This window comes from Pogonomyrmex barbatus, unplaced genomic scaffold, assembly GCF_055798465.1.
Source record: "Pogonomyrmex barbatus isolate J1 unplaced genomic scaffold, ASM5579846v1 scaffold4, whole genome shotgun sequence".
Lineage (NCBI taxonomy): Eukaryota > Metazoa > Arthropoda > Insecta > Hymenoptera > Formicidae > Pogonomyrmex > Pogonomyrmex barbatus.
Window position 1 is genome coordinate 3,669,574 of NW_028297138.1, and position 25,386 is coordinate 3,694,959.

At 31.5% G+C, this 25,386-nt stretch overlaps 1 protein-coding gene across 9 annotated transcripts in view; it reads right to left on the minus strand.

Annotated features, from left to right (window-relative positions):
- Positions 1-2,033: 2,033 nt before the first annotated feature.
- LOC105423461 (extracellular serine/threonine protein CG31145) overlaps positions 2,034-25,386 on the minus strand; it is a 450,620-nt gene continuing 427,267 nt past the window's right edge. For 8 of the 9 annotated variants that reach the window (XM_089080651.1, XM_089080649.1, XM_089080650.1 and 5 more), the window contains one exon: positions 2,034-8,457. In XM_089080651.1, coding sequence (XP_088936777.1) covers positions 8,253-8,457 — 205 coding nt within the window. In that variant the 3' untranslated portion in view covers positions 2,034-8,252. The remainder of the gene's footprint in view (positions 8,458-25,386) is intronic. The other variant, XM_089080655.1, reaches the window with a different exon arrangement.

Genomic DNA, 25,386 nt, shown 5'->3' on the forward strand with positions numbered 1-25,386 from the left:
AGATCGGTTGCAGATCCGGCCAGCTAAGGCAAGATCGATCGAAAACCCGGCCAGTTAAAGCAGTATGTCACCAAAATAATTATATTAAATGTTCAAATTGTTGCCTTTGAACTGCCTGACAATGTGCTAATCTGTTATAAAAACCTGAAACCACATTCCTATAAATTTATTATGGTATAAAATTTATTTCATGAACTATCCTTTGTCGCAAATCATCTAAACCTTGAAGCTTGATGACGTAATTTCACTTTTCAAGTATCCTCCAAAAAAGTAGTTAAGTGGATTCAAGTCCGGAGATCGAGATGGCCCTCAATGTGACTTTTTCGTCCTATCCACCTATCAGGAAAAATCTCATCCAAATATTGACATTAACACCATACATTAACACCGTATATTTTGCAAATTATGATCTCATTGGATATAATTATTGGCCAGCAATGCAAAATATTTGCAAAATAATTGACCCGCAGCAGTTACGGAGCAGTCGTAGCCTAGTTAGCTCGGCTCGTCGAGAAAATAATACGGTCTTACAAAACTTTTTTTGAAGAAACGAAAGGTTTGCTGTGTGGACTTGGAATAGATTAACACAAAACAACTGTTCTCGAAAATTATTAATTATCTATATCCAAAACTTTAAAGTTTTTCTTAAAAGTACTTTTTTAAAATTGAAGTGCAAGATAACTCAAAAACTATTCATCCGATTGATTTCTTCTTTTGCATACATCTACATAAATATATTACGCATAAATTGAACCAATATTTATAATTGTATTGTTTAAATGTATTTAAATTATTTGTATTACATAACTTATGTAAATTTTGCATAAAAATCACTATTTTCTTTCAAGTACTGCCATAATTTTTAAAATTTTATATTACTTTTTTTTACTTTATATTACTTTTATATTACTTTTTTTTTAAATAAATTCAATTAGTAAGTATACTTTTAAGAAAGATAAATATTTTCGGTTTTTTTGTTTCAGATGTATACAAGCGATGCTACATTGCACGCTGTGAGATCAATTCATCGCCGACATACTGGACAAATATCATTTTTTTAAATAATAAACATTTATTTTTGTTAAAAGATATTTTTTAACAATTATAATATTATATTAAAATAGTCCATAAATTTTTAAAAAATTTTGTAGTTTCTTTAAAAAAAATTCCGAAAAATCACTTAATTTTCAGCGTTATTTTAGGCTCGCCTTCTAATTAAATAATCAAAGACAGCTACATTTTTAACTAAAAAATCAATATTTCTTAATTTTTTACACTACTGTTAATTACTTAACAATTTGCATTTCAATTTTTGACGATAGTCCATAAAATAATCTGTTTTTATAAATTTTGAAACAGAATTATTTTCAAATTTTATAATGAACTGTTATTATTATTAAATATTATTTAAATATTGAATATTTGAGTTATATTTTTAATACAATTCAAATATTTTTTAACTCTATTTTTATTTAGATATATTTAAATAAATCAGAAAAGGGTACTCAAAAATTAAAAATTTTAATTAAATAACAACATATTTTGTTAACTGTCTTATTTTCCATTCGAATTTATTTTTTTGCAAATTTGTTTACAGATATGTAAGGACCATAAAATATGCATATGAAAAACACATTTTATAAAAACTTTCTTATGCATTTAATATGAATCATACACATCACATAGCGTAACTTAAATTCATTTCTTATGTATTTTTGTAAACATTCCCTATTGTATTCACTATATTACATCATATTATTATATTAATCTTTAACTTACAATATGTTATAATACGAATAATATAAAAAAATGTAAAATTAATGATAATAGGAAATATTAATCAATATTGGTTAATTATATATATCAATAAATTATTAAAAATTTTATATTTTGAAATTATAATAAAATACATACGCTCTTATGAATGTTTCCAATTTTTAAAACTTTTTAACTAATTAATGCTAAAATAATTAAATAAATAAATATCAGTTGGGGTAACACGGGAAAAAAGTAACACGGGAACGGAGCGGAGAGACTCGCTCTATACAATAATATTATTTTATATTTTCTGTTTGTTAAGAATAACAATAAATAATAAAATCAATTTAATAACAGCAAAAGTTTAGTCGTGATTAAATTCCTATATATAATATTATAATTTACATTATTTATATTAACATGTTGAATACTATATCGATTACCAGTGTTACTAATCTGAATATGATGTAAAAATGAATGAAACTCATTAATAATTATGTAATTATGTAATTATAGTTAATATTAACTTATTCTAAGGGAAATTTATATGAATATATAAATATTTTTATTTCCAATTATGTTAATTTAAACTTATCTTTAAACATATATATATATATATATATATATATATATATATATATATATATAAACGCACATGCGCGCACGTGCGTATATATTTGTGTAAGAGCGATTCATTATAATTATAATCTCTTTATGCAATTAGCTCTTTATTCGCAAGAGTGTATTAAGTTAAACTTATTTTATTTAGAAAGAAATATCTTATGACATGTATCGTTTCCAGATGGATTCATCCTTGAGATTTCAAAGTGACATTTGTTTTTTTAAATAGAATTATATATTTTTTGTTACATAATATTGTTGCCTTTGAGAAGTTTCATTTGTTTACGTCTCCTTACAAATTGACGTCGATGAATGGATTGATGATATTAATAAGAACATCTCCCTCTCTCTCTCTCTCTCTCTCTCTCTCTCTCTCTCTCTCTCTCCCCCCCCTCTTCCTCTCCTTCTCCCTCTTTCCTCTAATCTTCTTTTCTCCTCCTTCTCTTCTTTCACTGTGTGTACTCACGCACGTATATGTATGCGTACACATGTGTACGTGGCGCACCCTCATAATTTTTAACAATTATATTTTAATACTTTTATATACAGAATAATTAAAGAAATAATATTATATAATAATATAAGATGTCATTCTTGAAACAGAGTAAGTTTTAATTTTGAAATATTTTTTAATAAGTAATGAATAATTCGGGAGATAGTCATGTGATTATAATGGTATCGTATATAACATACAAATATATGTATATATATATATATATATATATATATATATATATATACATGTGTGTGTGTGTGTGTGTGTGTGTGTGTATACACATATTTGTATGTTATATATTGATATGTTTTATATATATATATATATATATATATACATATATATTTAGTACACTCATAGTATTGTGAAAATCATAAAATGATAAAGGACTTTTTTATCAGTTATATATATCTCATATCGGTATCGGATCCCTGTATATATGTGTGTATATATATATATATATATATATATATATATATATATATATATATGTATATATGTATATATATATATATATATAATTATATATATAGTTATATATATATATATATATATATATATATATATATATATAAAACTATTTCTCTTTTGTGAATACTATATAGAGTAAGAAATAGTTATAGAAATGGATTTGAGTAGAAAAATCCTTTAACATTTTGTGATTTTCACAATAACTATGAGTGTACTAATTTATATAAATTCGTTAAGCGAGCATTTGTGCGAAAAGACGAATGTTACACATACTCATATGTGTTACGCATGTAGTTGCACATACTTATAGTTATGTAGCTACGCGGCAAAATGTTGATAATATGCGTTATAAATACACTATTATTTGTAAATTACAATCAATTCTACCTCATGAGAAGTGATACAGTTATTACCGAACACTTTACGTAGACAAAGAAACAAGCAACAAATTAGATTCAGTATTTAACGCGTTAATATTTACATGCGCTTTTTAATAATATTTATATGCTTTTTGATTCTCTCAAAGTCGCAATAAATGTGTGTGTGTGTATGCGCGCGCGCGCGCGCGTGTGTTGAGTGTGTGTTAAAAATCAAATTATAATGTAACATCAAATAAATTATAATTACATAGTACATTAACACAATACATTAAAATATAAAGAAAACTTGCTTTTTTTAACAATTATTCAATTAATTATAAATGTATGACCATATTTTTTTATTATTTCTGATGTTTTGCACTGAATAAAATTTTATAAAAAATTAATAATTACGAATTCATAAAATAATATTCTATAATAAAATTAATTTATCATCTTTTGAATGATAACTTAATCTTAATAACTATTTTGCATATATTAATTCATTATAAGTATGACTCTGTAGTAATTAATTCGTTACAACTACGAAACATATAAATTTTTTTGTAAATATTAAAAATATAAACATATCAACAAAAAGTATAACTGAATCTATAATTTCTGAATTAAAATTAAATAAATCTCAATTTTATTTAGAAATATAAGATTTTTTTAATAATGAATTAAATTAGAAGGTATAATTTTCTATAATTTAATAAAGAATGAAAGAATGAAGAGATAATTAAAACAAAAATAATTATTATGAGTAATGAGTAATGAGTGAAAAATAATTTCGACGATAATCTATTTATACAATTATTTTGTCTAATCGATTTAATTTAATCGATTTACAAATATCTATATAACTTAATCGATATTCAGTACTTCACGAAACTGATCAAATTTTTATAACATTATATAATTTTTGTATCTTTCAGTCTCTATATTATCAACACTTGCTTTGCTGTAACTTGATTCATTTACAATAGATATAAACCTATTCAATATTTAATGTTAAATAGGATATAAACTTCAATATTTAATGCTAAATAGGAATTATTTATTATTTCATTTACATAATATTTTGCATTAATTTACTGCAAAATCGGTTCCAAGGAACAATAAAAGAAATTACTAAAAGATTTTATGGAAATATTTCTTATAGAATTTTGTAACTAACAAAGGGAACACCAGATGACGCATCGGGGAATTTCGATGCGCTTTATACAAGCTGTTCTTAGGCAAAAAAAACCATACGTGTCCATTCGTTTCAGTCAATGGCCTACAGTTTCGAAAAAATCGATTTTTAGAAGTTTATTAGAAGATTTTTAGAAAATGAATCTAATCGGCTGATATACGAACGGGACGCTTTATGTGTTTGATCGTCGCTACTAAACAATAGCAGCGATATAATTGGTAACACGTTGGCTTTGTACGAAATAGATCGCGTATTTGAATTCCGTCGCATACACTTCTTTTATTAAAAGTTTATTCTTCTCTGTAATTATTTACATTATATTATTGTAGATGTACATGAAAAAGATTTATTTATTATATCGATATATTAAAATACATATAATTAATATTTAATAATATCAATATTTAATGACAAAGAAAATGTCAAAGAAATTACAATGTTTGATCGATATAGTGCGGATGCTTAAATGACTGACAATGAACGCCGATTGTTTTGCGCGGGCTTTTTTTATTATTTCTTTGAGATCTCTACGGTTTTAAGATCTCTTTTTATAATTTGGCGCGCGGCGATTGAATGGACTGTTAAACAAAACAGTGATTTTTAGTTACACGTATGCGGCTTATTTATTCCTAATTTCACCATTAATTTCATCAGAAATTATAAGAATTTTTATTACATTTTTATTTATGTGTCCATATGAATAACGATGATGACAATGATGGTAATAGTAATTGTTCCGTGTGTACGTAAGTATTTAATTATTTATTAATTTGTAAATTTATGAAATTTCATTACAAATAGAACGTAATTAAAATTAATAACATTAAATTAAAATGAAACTTATAAAGATAACATTTAATATTTCTTTATTCAGATTTTTTTAATTACTATAATTACTTAAATTTTATTTAAGTGAAGATAATTACTTAAAAATTTTATTTAAGTATATTTATAAAAAACCGATATAATTAAATAAATAATCTTTTTCGTGTACATCTATGGTAATATAAATAATTATAGATAAAAACAAATTTTTAATGAAAAAAGTGTACGCAACGGGATTCGAATATGCGATCTACTTCATACAAAGACAACGTCTTACCAACTGTACTACCGCTGCTGTTGTTAATAGCAACGATCTAATATAAAGCGTCTGTATATCGGCCGACTCACTTCTTAAAAATCGATTTCTTTGAAATTATTGGGCTATTGACTGAAACGGTTGGACACGTATAGGTTTTTTTTTACCCAAGAACAGTCTGTATAAAACGCATCGAAATCCTTCGATCCGTCACCTGATATTTTCCTTGTAAGTAAATATTGCATAAAGTATTAAATGAAATATGACAAAAAAATATGCTGGAAATATTATAAAAAGCCAAAAAGTAAAACTTTTTAAAATTTTAAAACATGCAACATTTCATTCAATATGAATAACGTAGATTGTACATTCTATTGAAAAACAAATTACAAGAAATTAATAATATTAATATAAAGAAAAACTTCATATTATGAACATATTAAACAAAAATTAAAATTAAAAATTACTGCTTATAACAAGAAATATGAAATTGTATTTGAAATTTGCAAAATAATATGCCATGTTTATGATATAAGATTGGATAATATTATATGGCCTGATGTAAAATAAATTATTTTTGATCAGACCGAAAGAAATGATTGTGGAAAGAACAAATAATTATGTTTGTTCAATGAAAAAAGAACATTACAAAAAGATCCGTTTTGCTTGGGAAAAATAAAATAAACATTTATAGATTTTGAGATGAGGAATACGGTGAATCGAGAACTAGCGCACAAAATCATTACATTATGCTTAATATTTTCACTATTTCCACTATTATTTTCAAATATAGCATTTTCATAAAATATTCTTTATGTTAAACTTGATGTATCACACTGTTTATCATTACATGTAGTGTAATGAACTATCTCTCTAATAATTGCGACACTACACATTTTTTCGAATTAAATACAATTTTGTACGTTCTCATTATGTAATTTTAACTAGCACCATCGAATTTCTCACCTTAAATAAAAAATGATATCTATTTTATTCTTCTCAATCACATCAAAAATAGGTTTTTTCGTAATATCCTCCTTTGGCAGTGATAGTATCATTATATGGAAATGCATAACATATTGTATTTTTATCCATAAACTAAATATAAAAGATGATTGCAAAAATATGTAAATATTTTAAATTTCGAATTAAAAGTTGAAAAATTTAAACATAATTAAAATATTTTCTTTCAGTATTAATAACAATAATTATCTTAAATATATACATGTCACGTATTAATAAAATATCTAAAGACTGGAATAATAAAACATTGAAATATTTGCTTATCTCAACCATTTGAGTTAAATTCCATTAAAAATTTTTGAATCAATTAAAAAAAGTTATTATTAATTGATGTTTAATGAACTTAATTTAGATATTCTGTGGGAAAAAATGATTGTAAAGTGAAACAAAATTAGTTCAATATAATGTAAAATTTTTTTTGAAAGTATACTTTGAAAAGAATTAGTCTATCATTAACATTAGAAAAAAATATATTATATATTAATATAATTTTATATTTCAACTTTTCACATTAATGTCATATTTTTTTATCAAATGCAGATATCAATTTCTTTTCTAACTTTTGTTTATTAAACATTTCATTTCTTTTGCATTTTATTAATGCATATTTTGAAATAAAAAGAAAGCATGTTCGAGAATGAGCCTATATTATGTTATATTAAAAGTCGCCGGCGTTTCTCTCTTAGAGGGCACCTCACAGACGGTCATGAATAATGCATCATCCGAAATTGGCGCGCTCTCGGCCGTCTTCTCCATTGCGCGTTCTCGCTAGATCGCTCTCATTTTGGACCATTATGTGCATCACATAATATGTGATATTTGTGATATAGGAATAAATTAATCGCGACATAACTCTATTCGGTGCGTCATTCACGGTCATAGTCTAGTATCACCATAGATAATTCTCAAAGCATGTTTTTGCAAATTTGCAAGTTATTACATTTGAACTAAAGAAGATAAATAATGAAAATAAACATTTGATCAGTTTCATGAACATAGATGTACAAAAATTAATATAATAATGGTTAATAAAAAAAAATGTTAATATTATTGTTAAAATAAAATCATGTTTTAATATAAAGAAAAATTTTTATAAAATAACATTCTTTTTTTCTTAACATAGAAATATCTAAAAGAGAGAAGTGTATATAAAAGAAAAAGAGGGCAAGAGAAGATAAAGAAGGAGATTTTTTTACATCTTTTTACACATCTTAATTAATTATTTTAATTAATTACAATTAAAGATTATAACTTTGAATCAATTTTATCACTATGGACGACTTGTTGTGAAGAATTTTCGCGAGCAACACAATCCCGAACGGCTTGTAAGACAATGCTTATCCGTCGGTCCAGAGCTTCTAAATGAGGTTCCCATAATATAGGAGCTACGGGATCCTTCACCATACTTTGCCGCATGGCAGTGCTGAGCCGTATAGGTCCATTATGGAAACTGCAACCAAAATTGAGTATTGTCAACAAAGAAAGAATTTTTTAATTTTTTAATGAAATAATTGAGTTTTTTATTTAAAAAAAATTTCTATTATAATTTTACCCATACACATACATACACGCACGCGCGCACATGTGCTCACATATACAGGAATAGTGTTACGAGTTATTTTTTCTAAATTTATCAGAAATAGCGATAAAACGCTATTTGGACCGTTTTTTCCTATTTATTAGGATTTTTTATATAATATATAGAATACCGCTATATATAGAATTTGAAGAAAACTGGATGTAATACTTATATATATTTTCTTAATAAAATCCTATATTTATGTTAGTTAACACAATTCTCTATGAAAAATTGTTATAAAGTTATTGTTGGAAATGCTGAAAATGTTGATATAATGGATTCGTCAATCCGTTGAGGGTATCGTACGAACAGAAAAAATATTTACATAACGCTTTCTTTTCTTTTAATTAACTTTTATTTCGTATTATATACTTGTGCTTTTTTATTTATTTCAGACTTAAACTTAAACAAGCATGATGGGCTACACCTGATGGACTGAACTCGTTTATCATCATGATCCTTCCTCTCTGATTCTTTTTATCTTATATAATCGGTCAAGTAATCTCTTCGTTTTTATTTCAATATGTCGATATTGATTAGCATTCTCTTTTTGATTATCTTTTAATAATTTTTTGTTAAAAAATTTTTAACAATTTAATTTTTAACTTTTAATTTTTAACTTTTAACAATTTTTTAATAAAAAATTGAGAATAGAAAAAAAAATGTATTTATGAATTTAATAAAAGTCACAATCTGTTTTATTCGCATTTTGAATATTTTAAAATCTCAATTTTTTTGTAGTCGTGAATTTAAGATAAAAAGTTTCATTGTTTTTATATTTATAGTTTAACAAAAATATAAGAAAAATTAATTTTTTATTCATTGTAATCTCGTTTTAGTGTTGAAAATGTAACATCATTCTTTTTTATTACAAAAAAAAAACGAATCATTTTTTTTTAAATAACGATAATGATAACGAGTTATTTTTTAGAACTTACTTACAAAGGAAGTATCGAAAGTGTCCTTCCCGATTTTAATGAGCTTCGAGTATATTATGGATCCCAAAATATGGACAAAAATAAGAGACACATATTTTTTTTTATCTGCGTTCTCGAACGTTAAGGAGGTGAAACCACCTCTTGAAAAAAATCGGTTTTTTCTTCCTGAGTAAATATCGTCCAAATCGTTAAAGCTATCAAAAAAAGTTTTAAACAAAAGTTTTACGGTTGCAAATGCACTTTACAACGATGTATTTGAATTTTTCAAAAATATTACATTTTCGAGCCTCCCCACTCCCTCCCCCTAATTTTCAAAAATTTTTAAATTTTTATGAGGACATAAATTCAAGAGTATTTTATGTTGAATATAATGGTATATAATAAAGTTATTTTTCGAAATCGCATTTTTTGGGAAATAAGCGAGAAATACCTCTATACTTGCTCCATATGTGTTCATATGTCTCATACCGTGTTGGCTGCGCGGAACAACATTAAAGGGGGCTCGAGCCATGCTTGATGCAATCTCTCCTGTCGTACTCCAGGAGGATTATTTGTATATTTGCCAATGGCATTGGAGGGTGTCGCCGCTGCAGTCCGACCTGCATCCATCGAGTGAGAGACCAACATCGCTCTGGAGTACCGGTCGTGGGGATTCGAAAGAATACATGTATATATGTATATTGTAATATATATATATATATATATATATATATATATATATATGTGTGTGTATCATTGTATTGTTGACGTGTTATTCTAAACACGTTATTTGCGATGAATATCATGCCTTGGTAGTCGAAAGGATAAGATGCCTGCCCGGTAAGCAGGAGATCCAGGTTCGATTCCTGGCTGAGGTGGTATTTTTTCGCAAAATAATTACGAGTTTTCACGACTGGTTCGTGGTCGGGTCCCGCCGTGACGCATACCCTCCCTTCTTATTTGGGTGAATATGATGCAGTTCAGGACTGACGTCAGTACAGTATCAGTGCAACAATAATTATTGAAATAAGAACTTTTTAATACCTTTTTAATACTTCTTTTATACTTTTCAAATACTTTTTGTTATAATAATAATAGTCATCAGAGCAAAATTATATCAGACAGATCGTATAAATTATCGTATAAAAAGATCGTATAAAAAGAAGAAAGAGAGGCCAGCGAAAACGAAGTGACGTGATAAAAACAAATTCGAATAAACAATATTTATTGTAAAAATAACAATTAGCAGAGTTACTTTCAATATAAATTTGATATTCATTTTAGTTTTGCGGAGCCTTCTTCAGGAATTTTTTTTTAACAAAAACAAAGGGGATTGTAAATACATAAAAACTGGTTCGGTGAAATAATAGAACACACATTTAGATTCAAGCTGTGTGCCGCTCCGGGCGCAACTCGGGAGTGCGTGTCGGAAGAGGGAAAGGGGACCATAACTGCACTTCGATATTTGAATAAACTATTTTATTTAATCGACTTGGGTCTTGGGTGTTCGTTATTTCCGAGTCACCCACAACTGCCATACACTATTACATTTCCTTAATGTCTAGGCGTCGTCACTTATGCGTCTGAGCCTCTGAGATGAGCCTGATTACTCTCGTCGCTCTTTTATCGGTCCGCTGTTACGCGGCCTCGTGTCGAAATATTGTTTGGTACGTCAGCGTTTCGACACGTGTTGTCAGAGTCAGCGTCCTTGCCGAATTGCACATCGGTTGCAATCGGCGTGGGCGCGCATTATTTCTTATTATTTTAGTTTCGTATTTTAATTATTTAATTCATACTTCTCGGGTTAATCAAAATTCTTGGGATTCTGATTAATCAGATGAAATCAATCAGTGATCAGTGATGAGGTCGGGTTGCATTATTTAGGTTGCCTCGCAACAAAGCGCAAATAGATAAAAGATTAAAAAATATGAAAAATATAATAATTATAAGAGTGAAATTAAAAGTTAACAGTCAGACTCATAAGTTTTTATGCATTTAAAATTTCTCTTCGTTTTTTATTATTTTTGTTAAGAAAAATTGCTGAAGAAGATTCTATGAAGCCGAAACGTACAATATCAAATTTATATTGAAGGTGACACTGCTAATTATTGTTTTTACAATAAATATTTACTCGTTTACTCGAATTTATTTTTGTCACATCATTTCATTTTCGCTCGTTCATTGACCTCTCGTTCCTTTTATTAATAATCATAAGCATAATCATAATCTTAATAATGATAGTCGGTTTATTAAATAATATTCAAATATTTTTGATGATATATCAAAGAATGTATAGCAGTACCGTGGACAATTAAAAACAAGTTACAAATAAAGAAATGATTATTTTTATAAAATATCGTTCATTTAATTTTGATCGGCAGCTATTGCAGTGTTTACGGTAGCTATTGCAACGTTATGAATATATTTTATTGATCAATTTATATTTCATAATGTTTTATTATCGCAACTCTACGCAAGAAATAGATTTGTGAAGATGTAATTTTATTTGCATATATTGTTTACATAAGCATGGGGGGTGAAATTTTGATAAAAATTTCGAAATCTTTGTTTTACTCCTTCAATTCTTCTTGAATTTGTCTTATTACTTCTTCAAAATTCAACTGCTTTTCTTTATATATCTCTTTATATATCTCTTTATATATCTTTATATATTTATCGAGATATTATCGACGTTACATAATACTTTTTTACATTGTATGCGTAATTTTCTTCGTCGTCAGTAAATTCTATTTTTTCTGCATCTAGTATATCAAATGCGGTTTAAAAATCCAATGATTCTTCCTCTTCCATTTTATGTTAATTATTTAAATAATTATTTATTTAAATAGCTAATTTATAATGAATTTAACATGTCTTTGTAATAACTGATTATTTTACAAAAAATGTGTTGAACAAGAAGAATGAATAATTGTATTCTTGTATAATTGAATCTTGTAAGATCATGTATTACTATGTCTAAAAATCTTTAAAAAACTATCAAAATTATCAAAATTAATAAATTGATGATTAAAAAATTCTTAAGTTAATTAAAATAAATAACTATAATTTCAACTTAAAGAATTTATAAAATAAAAAATATAAATAGCAATAAAAACTTCCATAACTTTTTTTTTAAATACATATTCATTTATTAAGCTCTCTCTCTTAAGTATCTCTCTTAAGTATCTCTTAAGTATCTTTCACTTGTATCAATTGATAATACTTTAGAGCAGGGGTCGGCAAGTGGGCACTGCCGCGGGCGCCCAATGCCCGCGGGGTTGAGCGCTAGGGCTAGCGTTAGGCCGCTAAGCGCAATAAAAGAAGGAGAGGAGATAGCAAGAATGTCTGTTCGTTGAATGTATTGTTCAAGGAGTCAAAAGATATTGTGTCGCACAAATTCAGACTCAGAATTAGCATAAAATAATAACTATCTATATTTTAAATAAACATTTCTTACAACAATATTAAATAAACAATTCTTATAATATTTAATTAGTATTTGATTCATAATTTTTCGATATTATATATCAAGTGATATATCAAGTGTTATTGTTTTGGCAACTTAAACGAATTATTGCAAATGTGAATCTGTTAACTATTCGCGTAATCGCGATTTATTTAATTTCATAATAGAAAATAATTGTTCATATGAATATGTAGAACCGAATATACTCATTATACTATACTCATTATACTTATTATTACTTTGATTATCCATCACAAACATTAAATTACAAGATCACAAATATATCTGATTGTCCTAGATAAAAGCAAAATTTGATTATACTGTTGCTTAGTTACTGTTTTTCTTTTATTTTGAGCGTTTAACAGATTGATGTTTAGCAGATGTTTATTTTGAAACTTTTGGAAGTTTTCTTCGCGGAAAAAGAACTATTCTTCTGGATTTAAAAATATAATTTTAAAATGCTAATTTCTATTAAATTCGTGATATATGTATTCATAATTTTATGATTGTATTATAAATTTATTTTTTAATATATTTTTATTGTTTATATTATTGTTTTATTTCTTTGCTATATTTAAATTTTCGTTAAACATATTTAAATGTAATAATTATATTACACAATTTTTAATAAATTATATGCTAAAGCACAAATTTTGACAACTTACATTATTTAAAAATCGAGATAAGCATTTTGATTAAAATTTTTCTATAATGAATGCTTATTATTATAATCAGACCATGCTAGAGCACATTTCTTTATTTGATTAATAAAAAAATTAACTAAATATAAGTTGAATTTATAAGAACTTATGCATTTTGAGTTTTATATATTACAACATATTTTTGTATATTTCATCTTTAAACGGTTTAGCTAAATTGTTATAAAAAAATTTTATGAGATTACAAAGATTCGAGTACTAGTAATTTAAGACTGCACTATTGTTCATATATACATGCAACGCTATTTTTGTAAGTGTGAAATGCGAACTTTATCCCAAGGTACAAAAAATATTAGATACGCTTCTGAAATATGCACAATAGGCGGGCACTCGCGGGCGCCCGTGCCTAATTTCAGCGTTTTGCCGATCTCTGTTTTAAAGAATGAAATTAATTATAAAACTGCGAATTCATTGCGATTTGCATTCTTTTATACTAATTTTCATGTAAACAATGCTCATAATTATGTAAATAATATATGCAAACAAAGCTATGCCTTAGCAAATATACTTCTTGCGTAGCGTTGCGATAATGAAACATTACGACACGAAACATAAATGTTGATCAATAAAATATTTTCATAACATTGCAATAGCTACCATAAACATTGCAATAGCTGCCGTACGATCAAAATTAAATAAACCATGTTTTATAAAATTAAATAAGTCATATTTTATAATATCTTTATCTTATCTATATCTTTATCTATATCTTATTTCTTTATTTGTAACTTTCTAAATATCCAAAGTGCTTCGTATGTTTTCTAATACCTTATCAAAAATATTTGACTTCCATTTAACAAAACCTGCTATCAATCATTATTATTATTCTCATTATTATTATTATAAAAAAGTTGCACTGATATAGTACGGACGAACTGCATCATATTCACTTTTAAGGTTGCCTCGCGCATCCCACGCGGTATGAGATGAATACGTATGGAGCGCGTATATAGAGGTATTTCTTACTCATTTCCCAAAAACGCGATTTCGAAAAATAATTTTATTATACACCATTGTATTCACATTGTATTCAGCATAAAATGCTTTTAAATTCATGTCCTTATAAAAATTAAAAAATTTTTTTAAATTAGGGGAAGGGGGTAGGGGAGCTAAAAAATATAACATTTTTAAATAATTCAAATACGTCGTTGTAAAGTATACTTGCAGCCGTAAAACTTTTGTTTAAAACTTTTTTTGATATCTTTAACGGTTTGGACGATATTTACTCAAGAAAAAAAACCGATTTTTTTCAAGGGGTGGTTTCACCTCCTTAACGTTTGAGAACGCAGATAAAAAAAAATATGCGTGTCTTATTTTTGTCCATATTTTAACATACTTGAAGCTCATTAAAATGGGAGGGGGATTTCCGATACTTCTCTTGTTAGTAACAATAATTAGTAACGATAATTAATTACTTTACTGATTCAGTAACGACTAACGGTAACGAGTTATTTTTAAAAAATAACTTTCTCAACTCTGTTTAAATCTTTTTCGAAAAAATGCAAAATATCGCAAGATATGACAATATGTCTTTTAAAAATTTAAAATTAAAAGATATTTTTTTGTCTGCATGTTTGCAAATCTGTACAGGGTACTACTGATTGAGAATTGTAATATCAGTGTAGCGTTGGCATCAGCGTTGACCAATAGCACGAACCAAACGCTAGTAATATAGTGCAGCATAGAATGACGAAAGAATAAGAAGGGTTCAAGAATGACAAATAATGAAACGTGAACCAACGATGTTATATGCTCATAATCACAAAATATTAAAATATGCCTAAAAGATGCCTTTTTTAAAGATATTTTTCCGACAAAGCAAAAAGATATCTAAAAAATGACTAAAAGATATCCTTTTAGAAAAGCAAGAAACTACAAAATTATAAGTGTTATGTCCAGCCCAAGAGAATTGATAAATTTAAGAATTAGAATTAAAAATATGAACGGTATACGGAAGGACGGAACAGCTGTTCTCTCGAAGGCCAAGCGTGGATCTCGAAGGAAACGTGATCTCTCGAGTCCGAACGCACTGATAAATCTCTGCACTAGATCAGCGAATGCTGTGATGTTGCTCCATGGACGTGCGCCCGTCGCTCGTTTTCTGGTCGAAATTTAATTCCTTTTATTAGGGACAAACTTCGTGCGATCAATGGGATAAGGAGAATGAAACGAGAGGTTTTAAGAGAAATAAAATTAAAGTTTAAATTAAATGTTTATTAAATATAGTTAATGATGTACATGTTTACAGAAGCAAGAGAAATAATGTAAGAAAGTAGTATGCATGTGTGTTATCGCGGATATTACAATCGTACGGCGACTATTGGGTAGGATTTCTAATAGGGACAGTGTGAATGTCAGAGTGTATTAAGCGATGATCCTACCCGGTGATACAATACATATATGGTGAATAAATTTGAGTAAATTAAAATAATAATTTTAACATTGGGTTAAATAATAATAGATGAAGCAACATTAATATGGAAGAATTGAGGGAAGTAGCTTTGCATTTGTTTTGGCGAAGGTTGTCAGATCAAATAAATCAGGGAAATCTTCTTCAAAATTGGGAAACAGGGATTCTCCGTTGTCGGAAAATAAAGAACCGAGGGATAGGGCTTGGAAATCGATGATGGGTTCGGACTCAGAATGGAATACATATGAATAGCTCGAGGGGATAAATTAAGCGCTCGATCGTGTCGGCCAGTAAGTCAGGGAAAAATTTTAAAAATATTTCAGAAGATGGAGAAGCAAAGACGGTTGAAGTAAATAGAGAGTTGAAGTAAATAGAGATTCAACAGGTAAATTGACAATTAATTGAGAAAAAAGAGGAGGGGAAGATTCAGGAGTGGCGATAGAGGAAGTTACCGGCAACGGTTCAGAAGATTGTTTTGATATTCGTTTTGCTTTTTTGTTTCTGCTCCTGAACGCCCGTCGAGGGAAGCCATCAAGGGTCTTTAATGATATTCGGAGGTCTCAAGCAGTCCGCGCCAGTTAGACAGGGAGAGAAAAAGAAGGTAAAGGAAAGGGGATAGAGAAAAAGTAGTTTTAAGTAAGATGGAGTGAAAATTAAAAAATTGTAATGTGGCGGTCATTGCCGTTCCGTCCCGCCAACAAGTGCGCTTGCGCGCGCGTCGCCGCGCGCCGTCATTGCAGACCCGCGTACCACAGTGATCCGCGCGCTCGCCGTTAGATGTCCAGCCGCACAATCACTTACTGCGCAAAGTACAACTTTGGAGCTATATAAGAGTGGCTCGCATCACTGCTCGTCGCCTTTGTGCACACCAACTTTGGAACTGTACTTTGAGGTCCAGGCCCTTTTTGGCCTTATACAGCCATTTTTCTGGTTGGCGTTACCGACCAACACGCAGGTCGTATCTTCCCCCCAGTGGCTGATCACGCCGCAAGTATTTTCCTCGTACCTTCAGCGCGGCCGATCACGCCACCGGTCGCGACTCCTGGCGGACCACCCTACGAATCGGCCGACCACACCGATTCTCCCTCGACCTGGCACACCAACAGGGGGACGCACGGACACTATCAGAACGCCACGAGGTCCCGTGGCTCTAGGATCCGGCCTGCCTCCGGCCATCACGCCTGGACCATCGACATGCGACTATCGACGCCGCGGCCGCATCAGCCCGTGTCCCAGCGACTTGGTGGCTGCCGTCACAGCGGGAAGGCCCACCACTGCTGCTATAGGGACCAACGCTGCACAGGCTTCCCGCCAGCTAGAGGGACAGACCCTCCGCCCGGACTCAGCATGCCCGGTACCCTTGTCGACGCCGCATCGGTCAGCGCAACCGCCGTCGGCGACAAAGAACGGCTTCCCGCTAGTCGAGAGGAACGGCTGTTGGCGCTTTTCGGCGCCCTCTCAACATCGTCCTCGTTCGGCGACAATCCGACTCGCACCAGGAAAGGAGTGCCTGCTGCCGCAGCGCGCCGGACCGACACCGCCCGGTCACGCACACCGCCACGGGCCCACGCATCTCCGCGCTCCTACCCGCCGATGCCAGGTCGCTCGATCGCGACCGCCGGTTCATCGGCCCGTGTGACTCCGCGAGGCTCATCCTGTTCGGCTGCCGACTACGCCGCAGCCAGGGTCCTTGCCGTCACTGTGCACGTCGCCGCGCCGCTGCCCGCCGACGCCAGGTCGCTCTCTAGAGCATCAAGGGGAGATCCGACACTCCTGGCGCCTTTATCTGTTGGACGCCGGGCCAACCAGGGTGCAATCGCCTCGACGCGATCACCGGCTGACCATCTTCAACGTTGCCACTCAGACGGACGCCCAGCAGACCCGCGGGAGACCACCATCCGCGACAATCCAGCCTGCCCGCCACGGCGCGAAAAAGACGGCGCCAACGCTGGGAAGCCGTTCCCAACAGACCATTTTTACTGGCGAGTTCGCAGACCACCAGGGGGATTCAAACCCCTGCATCACGTTAATATTTTTTTTGTTTGTTATTATGATTTATAGCACAAATATAATATGACGTTTTTCTAATTCACTCGTTGCTCTGATTGCGGAAACGTGCACGCAAACCTTCCTTTTCCTTCCTCAATCCGCTTGCGCTTAGCACGAGATTTGCGATTGCTACCTCCGCCTCGCTCGCATGCTGACCTGCTGGCCATCCAAAAGAACAACAACGGTTAGCTATAGCGGCATCACAGCCTATCTCCAGCCGAGACTTCGCTGGGAGTCACCCGCTTCTGCCCTTGGCTTCCCTGGCGGCTCTCCCGCTCTCTCATAGGCTCACCGGCATCTGCCCATTCGCTCGAACAACCACACTCACACACACTTGCCACCTACCACAACACACCCACAGTAAAATGAAATTATTCTATAATTAACAAAAGATTTATTGATAGTTGATTGGGATCGAGATTGTCGAAGAATAAGTCTCGATATTTTTCTGGAAATTGTGTTCACTGATTGTAATTATTAGTCTTGAAAAAATAATGAATGCTGAATATATAGTGCTGAATTAAGATGTGACAATCAAGTGCTACTATAAAAATAAAAAGTGAGTCCGAACTAAATGAAAAATGAGTGCTTTGCGCTCCAGAAAAACCGTTTTTATAGCCTGACCAGGATCTGATTCTTGTAGAGGAGGGATGTTGGTTCTAGAAATCTGGGATAGTTAGGCGGGATAATACAGAATGCGAGCTAGACAGGATGTTGGATATCATGTCTCGCTCGTGCCTATTGTATGCTTGATATACAGATTTCAACAGATCTAACCTAACTTGTAACAGATCCAACCTAAAGATTTATAATATTTAACAATATTTTTTTCGCATTAAATAAAAGATTGTTATATATAACTTGAATAGTTGGAGTGGTTACAATTCTTTTCTCCTGCTTCATGAATACATATCCTATTGTTAAAGGTTTAAACCAATATTCTTATATGAGAGAAAATATTATTAATTACGCTTTTAGAGAAAAAAAAGAATCGTGGAGTCCACTGGACATAACATAAGATATCTTTTAGTTTTGTTGAAAGAATTATCTAAAAGCGACATCTTTTTATGATTATTTTTTCAGTAAAGCGAAAAATCGACTAAAAGAGATGTTTTTCATCTTAAAAGAATAAGATTAAAAAAGATTTTACTCATCCGCGAGCCCTATACGGTAATTGTACAAATTTCAAAAGTCTTTTGAAAGATTGCAAAAATGCAAGATCGTAGAAGCTGCAATCGATCTTTCGAAAGAACTTCACGAAATGCAATTAATCAGCCCGAAATAATTACAAAAGAGTTAAATCGACAAATTCTTCATATGCACCCAGTTAAATTGTGAGCGATCGATTATCAAATATCTACACAATCAATTCAATAAATCGATCAGAGCGCTGATTGAGCAATATCAAATGAGTTATATAATATATCACATATAAGCGCGGAGTCACACGGAATTACACGGAGTCAAACGGAGTCAAAGTCAGTCAGAATTTAAATAATTTACTAAAACACAAAACATGGCATTTTCTCGGCAAACAGGATCTTGATTGCTAAAGTCTTTTATATAAAATAAATTCAATTAATTATATTACCAACTACGTGCCTCTTTGATTTAGCAAACTTTCAACGTAGTGGCTCTATAATAATTCAATAATCAATATTTTCGATATCGATTAAAATCCCTTTTATTATCCCCCCCACCAGAAATATAGGGTGTCCGACATCGGTTATATCATCTCTCGTGTGCAAGTAGAGCTGATAAAACTAAGTATAAAAGTCCTCTATCATTTTGCAATTTTCGCAATAATTATCGAGTTATTAATTATTAAAAATCACTGTATTAGTCCGGCCCACCAGCAAATGCAAGCGCGCGGTAAGATAAGGAATTGTTTACTTCAAGCGGCAATAGCTATAGCCAATATATTAAAGAAAATTCACGCGCCTAGCAACGATGATCGCCGGGCGGGAATATCTTATTGACTGATGCCGGACACCCTGTATATTGCGAAAAATATCACCTCAGCCAAGGATCAAACCTGGATCGCCTGCTTTCCGGCGTCTCATCCACTAAACCACTGAGGCTATGGTAATATTTATCGCAATATTCAGATAAATGTGTCAAATGTATTTTTCAGACTTGCGAATAAACAATACATAGATATAGGCCGAATACATGTTAACTAACAAATTACAACGCGAAACATGCATTTTCTCGGCAAGCAAGATCTTGCTTGCTAAAGTCTTTTATATGAATTGTTAAATGAATATTGATTATCGAATTATTATAGAGCCACTACATTGAAAGTCTGCTAAACCAAAGCGGCACGTAGTTGGTAATATAATTAATTGAATTTATTTTATAAAAGACTTTAGCAACCAAGATCCTGTCGAGAAAATGCCATGTTCTATGTTGCGTGGTTTATTAGTTAACATGTATTCGCCCTATATTTATGTATTGTTTAAATAATTTAATTATGTCGTTACGCGAATCATAATTACGGCACATCGTTTCTTCCGTAATCTTCGGCCTTCAAGAGTGTCACATATCGCATCGAATCAGCTGACAGAATCTGAAACCATTATGCGAATGCGAACACTGTGATATAAAAACATGAAATTGTAAATATAATAAGTAAATATAATAAAGTAACTGCTTTATAAATTTGAGTGATCAAGTGATTGAAAAAATCTGACCACTAACGATCTTGTTCAGAGTCCCAACTAAGGTACAACAGACCTATGTTCAACCTATTTAAAAATTACTTTGTTGCTACGAGAATAACAATAAAGGAATACAAGAGTAAACGGAGTTAAAATCCAACAGAATGAGTGTTACAATCAGAAAGTTAGACATTATTTGAGCAGGATTAGAATGTTTGAGCGTCTAATCTTCATAAGAAGAGAGAAAAAATTCAAAATTACAGAAGCATTGCGAGAGATTTTATGCAATAGTCAAAAAGTTAAGTGATGTGATGTACTGCATTCGACGTTTAAGTAGACATAAGAATAAAATTGTTCATTCAGCTATGTTTGGGAATAGAATAATTCAAGTGAAATTTCCGTTATTCTTTTGTATTTGTCCTGTGGATCGCCCATTATATGTTCCGAGCTAAGTCACGTGTACAAGGCATGGGGTGCATGCGATCAACACATGCTCTGTGGATTCCGTGGCGCAGCTCACCTGTGCGATCCTCGAAATTAGGACCAATGAGCTTGGTCCGTCGCGCACAACAGGAGAGTTCGCTTCTCGCTTCCAATCGATACGGATCTCTAGACATGATTCGATAGCGTTCTCCGTTCTATCTTTACTTTTACCATTTTCTTGTATCGGATTAAAATTTGTTATCGCTGTCGCATTTGCCGTAAGAAGTGGAGTGACCTCGTGTGAAGTGTACAAAGGCCGACCAAAAAACCATAACTTGAAGTAAACTATTACGTAAAAACATTTCCATTGGTGCCACGTTTCCGAAGATTTCCGTTGTTTTCGCGAGAGGATTTCCGTTGTGTCGTGCGCGAACCGCACTGTACTTTGATAGCTGAAACTAGCAACGGCCATATCGTTCTTTTCGATTGCTGATTGTATGTATGGTAAATAACTCATATTTTACAATTTATTTCGGAATTGTTCGATACACAATCTTCCCTTCATGATCTTTCATATAATATTGTACTAGTCAACCCGCAAACATAGCTAGATTAGCATTTTATTGTGACAGGCAAGGATACAAAAGAAAAGCGAAAAATAGACTCTCGAGACTTTTTATTTAAAAAGGCTTAATTTTTCTTCTTTAGAAAAAATATTTTATTTTCCAATTAAAAGAAAATGATTGCTGTCGACTCTACTGTCGAAATTTGTTGTTTCATTTACAGAGAGTTTTTTGAACTTTGGAACAAAATGTTATTGGAAGATCGCGAGACTTGTTTGTATTGAATAAAATTTTAATATCTAGAGAACAAGTAAAAGTTATTTTAAAAAATCAGCTTTGTCCGATTCTTTTAATTCTTGTTCTTTCCATGGGACTTAAAGCGAATACTGAAGAGACTTGGGAAATCTTTTAAAAAGAATCCATGATAAATACCTCGTTTTCTTGTTCGAAGATTTGAAGAGGAAAAAAGAAAGAATGTGTTCATCTTCAAGAGAAATAAGACTGAAAGAATTTCAAAAGAAGGAAAAGATGTCAGCAAGTGAGATCCAGCAGAATTAATTGGGTTCGAGGAAGTACGAAATGTAGTTCGAAATAATAACAGTTAATAGCAGTCAAAGAGTAGGTAGGCACATATATTAGGTGTACAAAAAAGTTCTGAGCTTTAGATTTCATACAACCGAAATAACAATTTAAATTTTATATCTTCCCGCCTTTTTGCGGTTTTAAAGCGTTGACATTTGGCCTTCTAAAATGCCATACGGTTTGGCGTTTGATGCATAACCTCAAAAATCAGTAGTGTTCACGATGGCAATAACAAAAGAGCATATTCGATTTTCCATCCACTTCGCGTTTCATCTGAAGAAAAATGCTGCTGAAGTCACTGCAATGATTTGTGCTGCATGTGGAGAGAACGCTATAAGTCATACTACATGTAAAAGATGGTATCAAAAATTTCGCCAAGGAGATTTCAGTTTTGAAAATGAATCGCGTGCTGGACGCCCTCAAAAGATTGAAACGAACGAATTGCAAGCACTGCTGGATATAAACTCTGCGCAAACTGAAAAAGAGTTTGCAGAACAGCTTGGCGTTACGCAGCAAACCATTTCCGTACGTTTACATACGATGGGAAAGGTTCAGAAGGAAGGCAGATGGGTTCCGCATGAATTGTCCGAAGACAACAAAAATCGTCGGCGTGACACTGCACTCACTTTGCTTTCAAAGTTCCGGAAAAAAGATTTTCTGTACAAAATCATTACAGGCGATGAAAAGTGGATTCTTTATGATAACCCTAACGTAGAAAATCATGGGTTGACCCTGGTCAACCTTCGACATCGACGCCAAAGCCCAATATCCACGCCAAGAAGGTTTTGCTCTGTATCTGGTGGAAAGGTGTGTTGTATTACGAGTTGTTACAACCGGGTGAAACAATCACGGCAGACCGCTACCAACAACAATTGACCAATTTGAGCGATGCATTAGAAGAAAGAGACCATTTACTGGCCAAGGACGTCGTAAAGTGATCTTGCTTCATGACAATGCTCGACCACATGTTGCGAAAGCGACTCATATTTTTGCGTTAGGCTGAGAACTTCTCCCGCACGCGGCGTATAGCCCAGACATGGCGTCTTCCGATTACTATCTATTCCGGTTGCTGCAGCATCATTTGACTGATACACATTTCGTGAGATTTGAAAAGATACGAAAATGCATTGATGACTTTATCGTTTCGAAGCCGGTGAGCTTCTATCGTCAAGGAATTCGCAAGCTACCCGAAAGATGGCAAAAGGTCGTTGATGCAAATATTTCGCTGATTAATATTTTTTTGTTTGTTTTTGAATAAAGATTGAATTTTACAAAAAAAAAGCTCAGAACTTTTTTGTACACCTAATAGTTTAAGAGTCGATAATGAGGTTGGAAAGATTTCAAAAGGAGCCGTAATAATTATTAGGATGACAACCTGGAGAGAAAGAAAAACAATGTTGCGCGTCTAATCGAAAAGTATTCGACTTACGCTAATATTTTTGTACCTACCATTATAAAAAATGGAATATTCTTTGTGGAAGGGAAACTTTTGCGAATATTCCTATTAAGCAGCATGGTCCGACAGTCTTTCAATAATGATATGTAGTTGTGTAAATATTCAAAACCGTAAGCATACAAAATGACCGAGCGTTGAGCAACAAATTTGTATAAAATTCTGTCAAAAACTTGACCGCATACAGGAAGCTCATCAAAATCAGAATAATGTGAAAGAAAAACTCACTATCTTTTTTGATTACAAAGGTATTGTTCATTATGAATACCACAAAGTAAACAAAATGTATTACCTACAAGTTGTGAAAAAAATTATATGATATAGTGAGAAGAAAGTCTCATTTGTGGAAAAGCACTAACTGGCTATTCATTATTATCTATCCATTAATTTTACATTCAGGACTTTTTCATATCCAGAATTTTTTTACAAAATACGACATATCTCAAATCCATCAGCTTCTGTACAGTCCCAATAGAGCTCTATGTGATTTCTGGTTTCCGAAATTAAAAAAAACTCTTAAAAGGAAAGAAATTTGACGATGTGGAGAACATAAAATAGAATGTGACGAGGCAATTGCTAGGTATTCCAAAAGTTGAGTTCTAGGATGACTTCAGGAAGTGGAAGCAACACTCAGAGAAAATTGTGACTTCCAAAGGAGAATACTTTGAAAGAGACGTAATCGCCATTAATTCAGAGTAATCCTTTCTCTTTATATAGTATAAGGTTAATTCTCCGAACAAACCAAATACTTGATTTAAATGGAAAATAAATATATATTTTGTGAGAATTCAGATATGTCTAATGTACGCAATATATTTGTAATGTGACATTTATATTATTATGCTACTGTAATCCTTGCAATGAGCGACTGTGCTTTGTTTTACTCCGATTTTGATGAAGTTTGTAGCAATATTGAAGAAGACTAACGACTCAGTATTTCTATAGCTATTTTTCCGAACAAATCTTAAAGGCCAAATTATGAAGAAATATAAATTCCACATATATAAATATTATAAGGTTTGTTTTCACAAAAATTTTCTATCTCGCTTTTGTCAAACTTCAAATGTATATCTATTTCATTTTAAATAAAACGAGTTTACATTAACATAGCTATAAAAAACAGATCAATTATTGACGACAAGTACCAACGAGCTATGTTATCAAATACAGCCGAACTGCAGTTTAGCGAATTTTGATCCAAAAAATTTTCCTTATGCATATTTTTTCTATTTTTTGATGTGCTAAAGCATTTGTAAACATTAAACTTTATAAACATTCAAATTGATGCAAAAATTGAAAATCATTCAAATTGAAGCAAAAATTGAAAATCATTCAAATTGATGCAAAAATTGAAAATCATTTAAAATAGAATTGTTTTAGTGAAATTTAAACAAAACTCAAGAATATATATATAAGGGCGGTTTGAAAAGTCCGTGCAAAATCAGAAAGATAGCACCACTGGTGACTATCGATATTATTTTCAGTTAGTAGCATCTCTTGGAAGAACACATACCAAGTTTCAGCCAAATTGATCTATTTCTTATATTTGTTCTTGTGT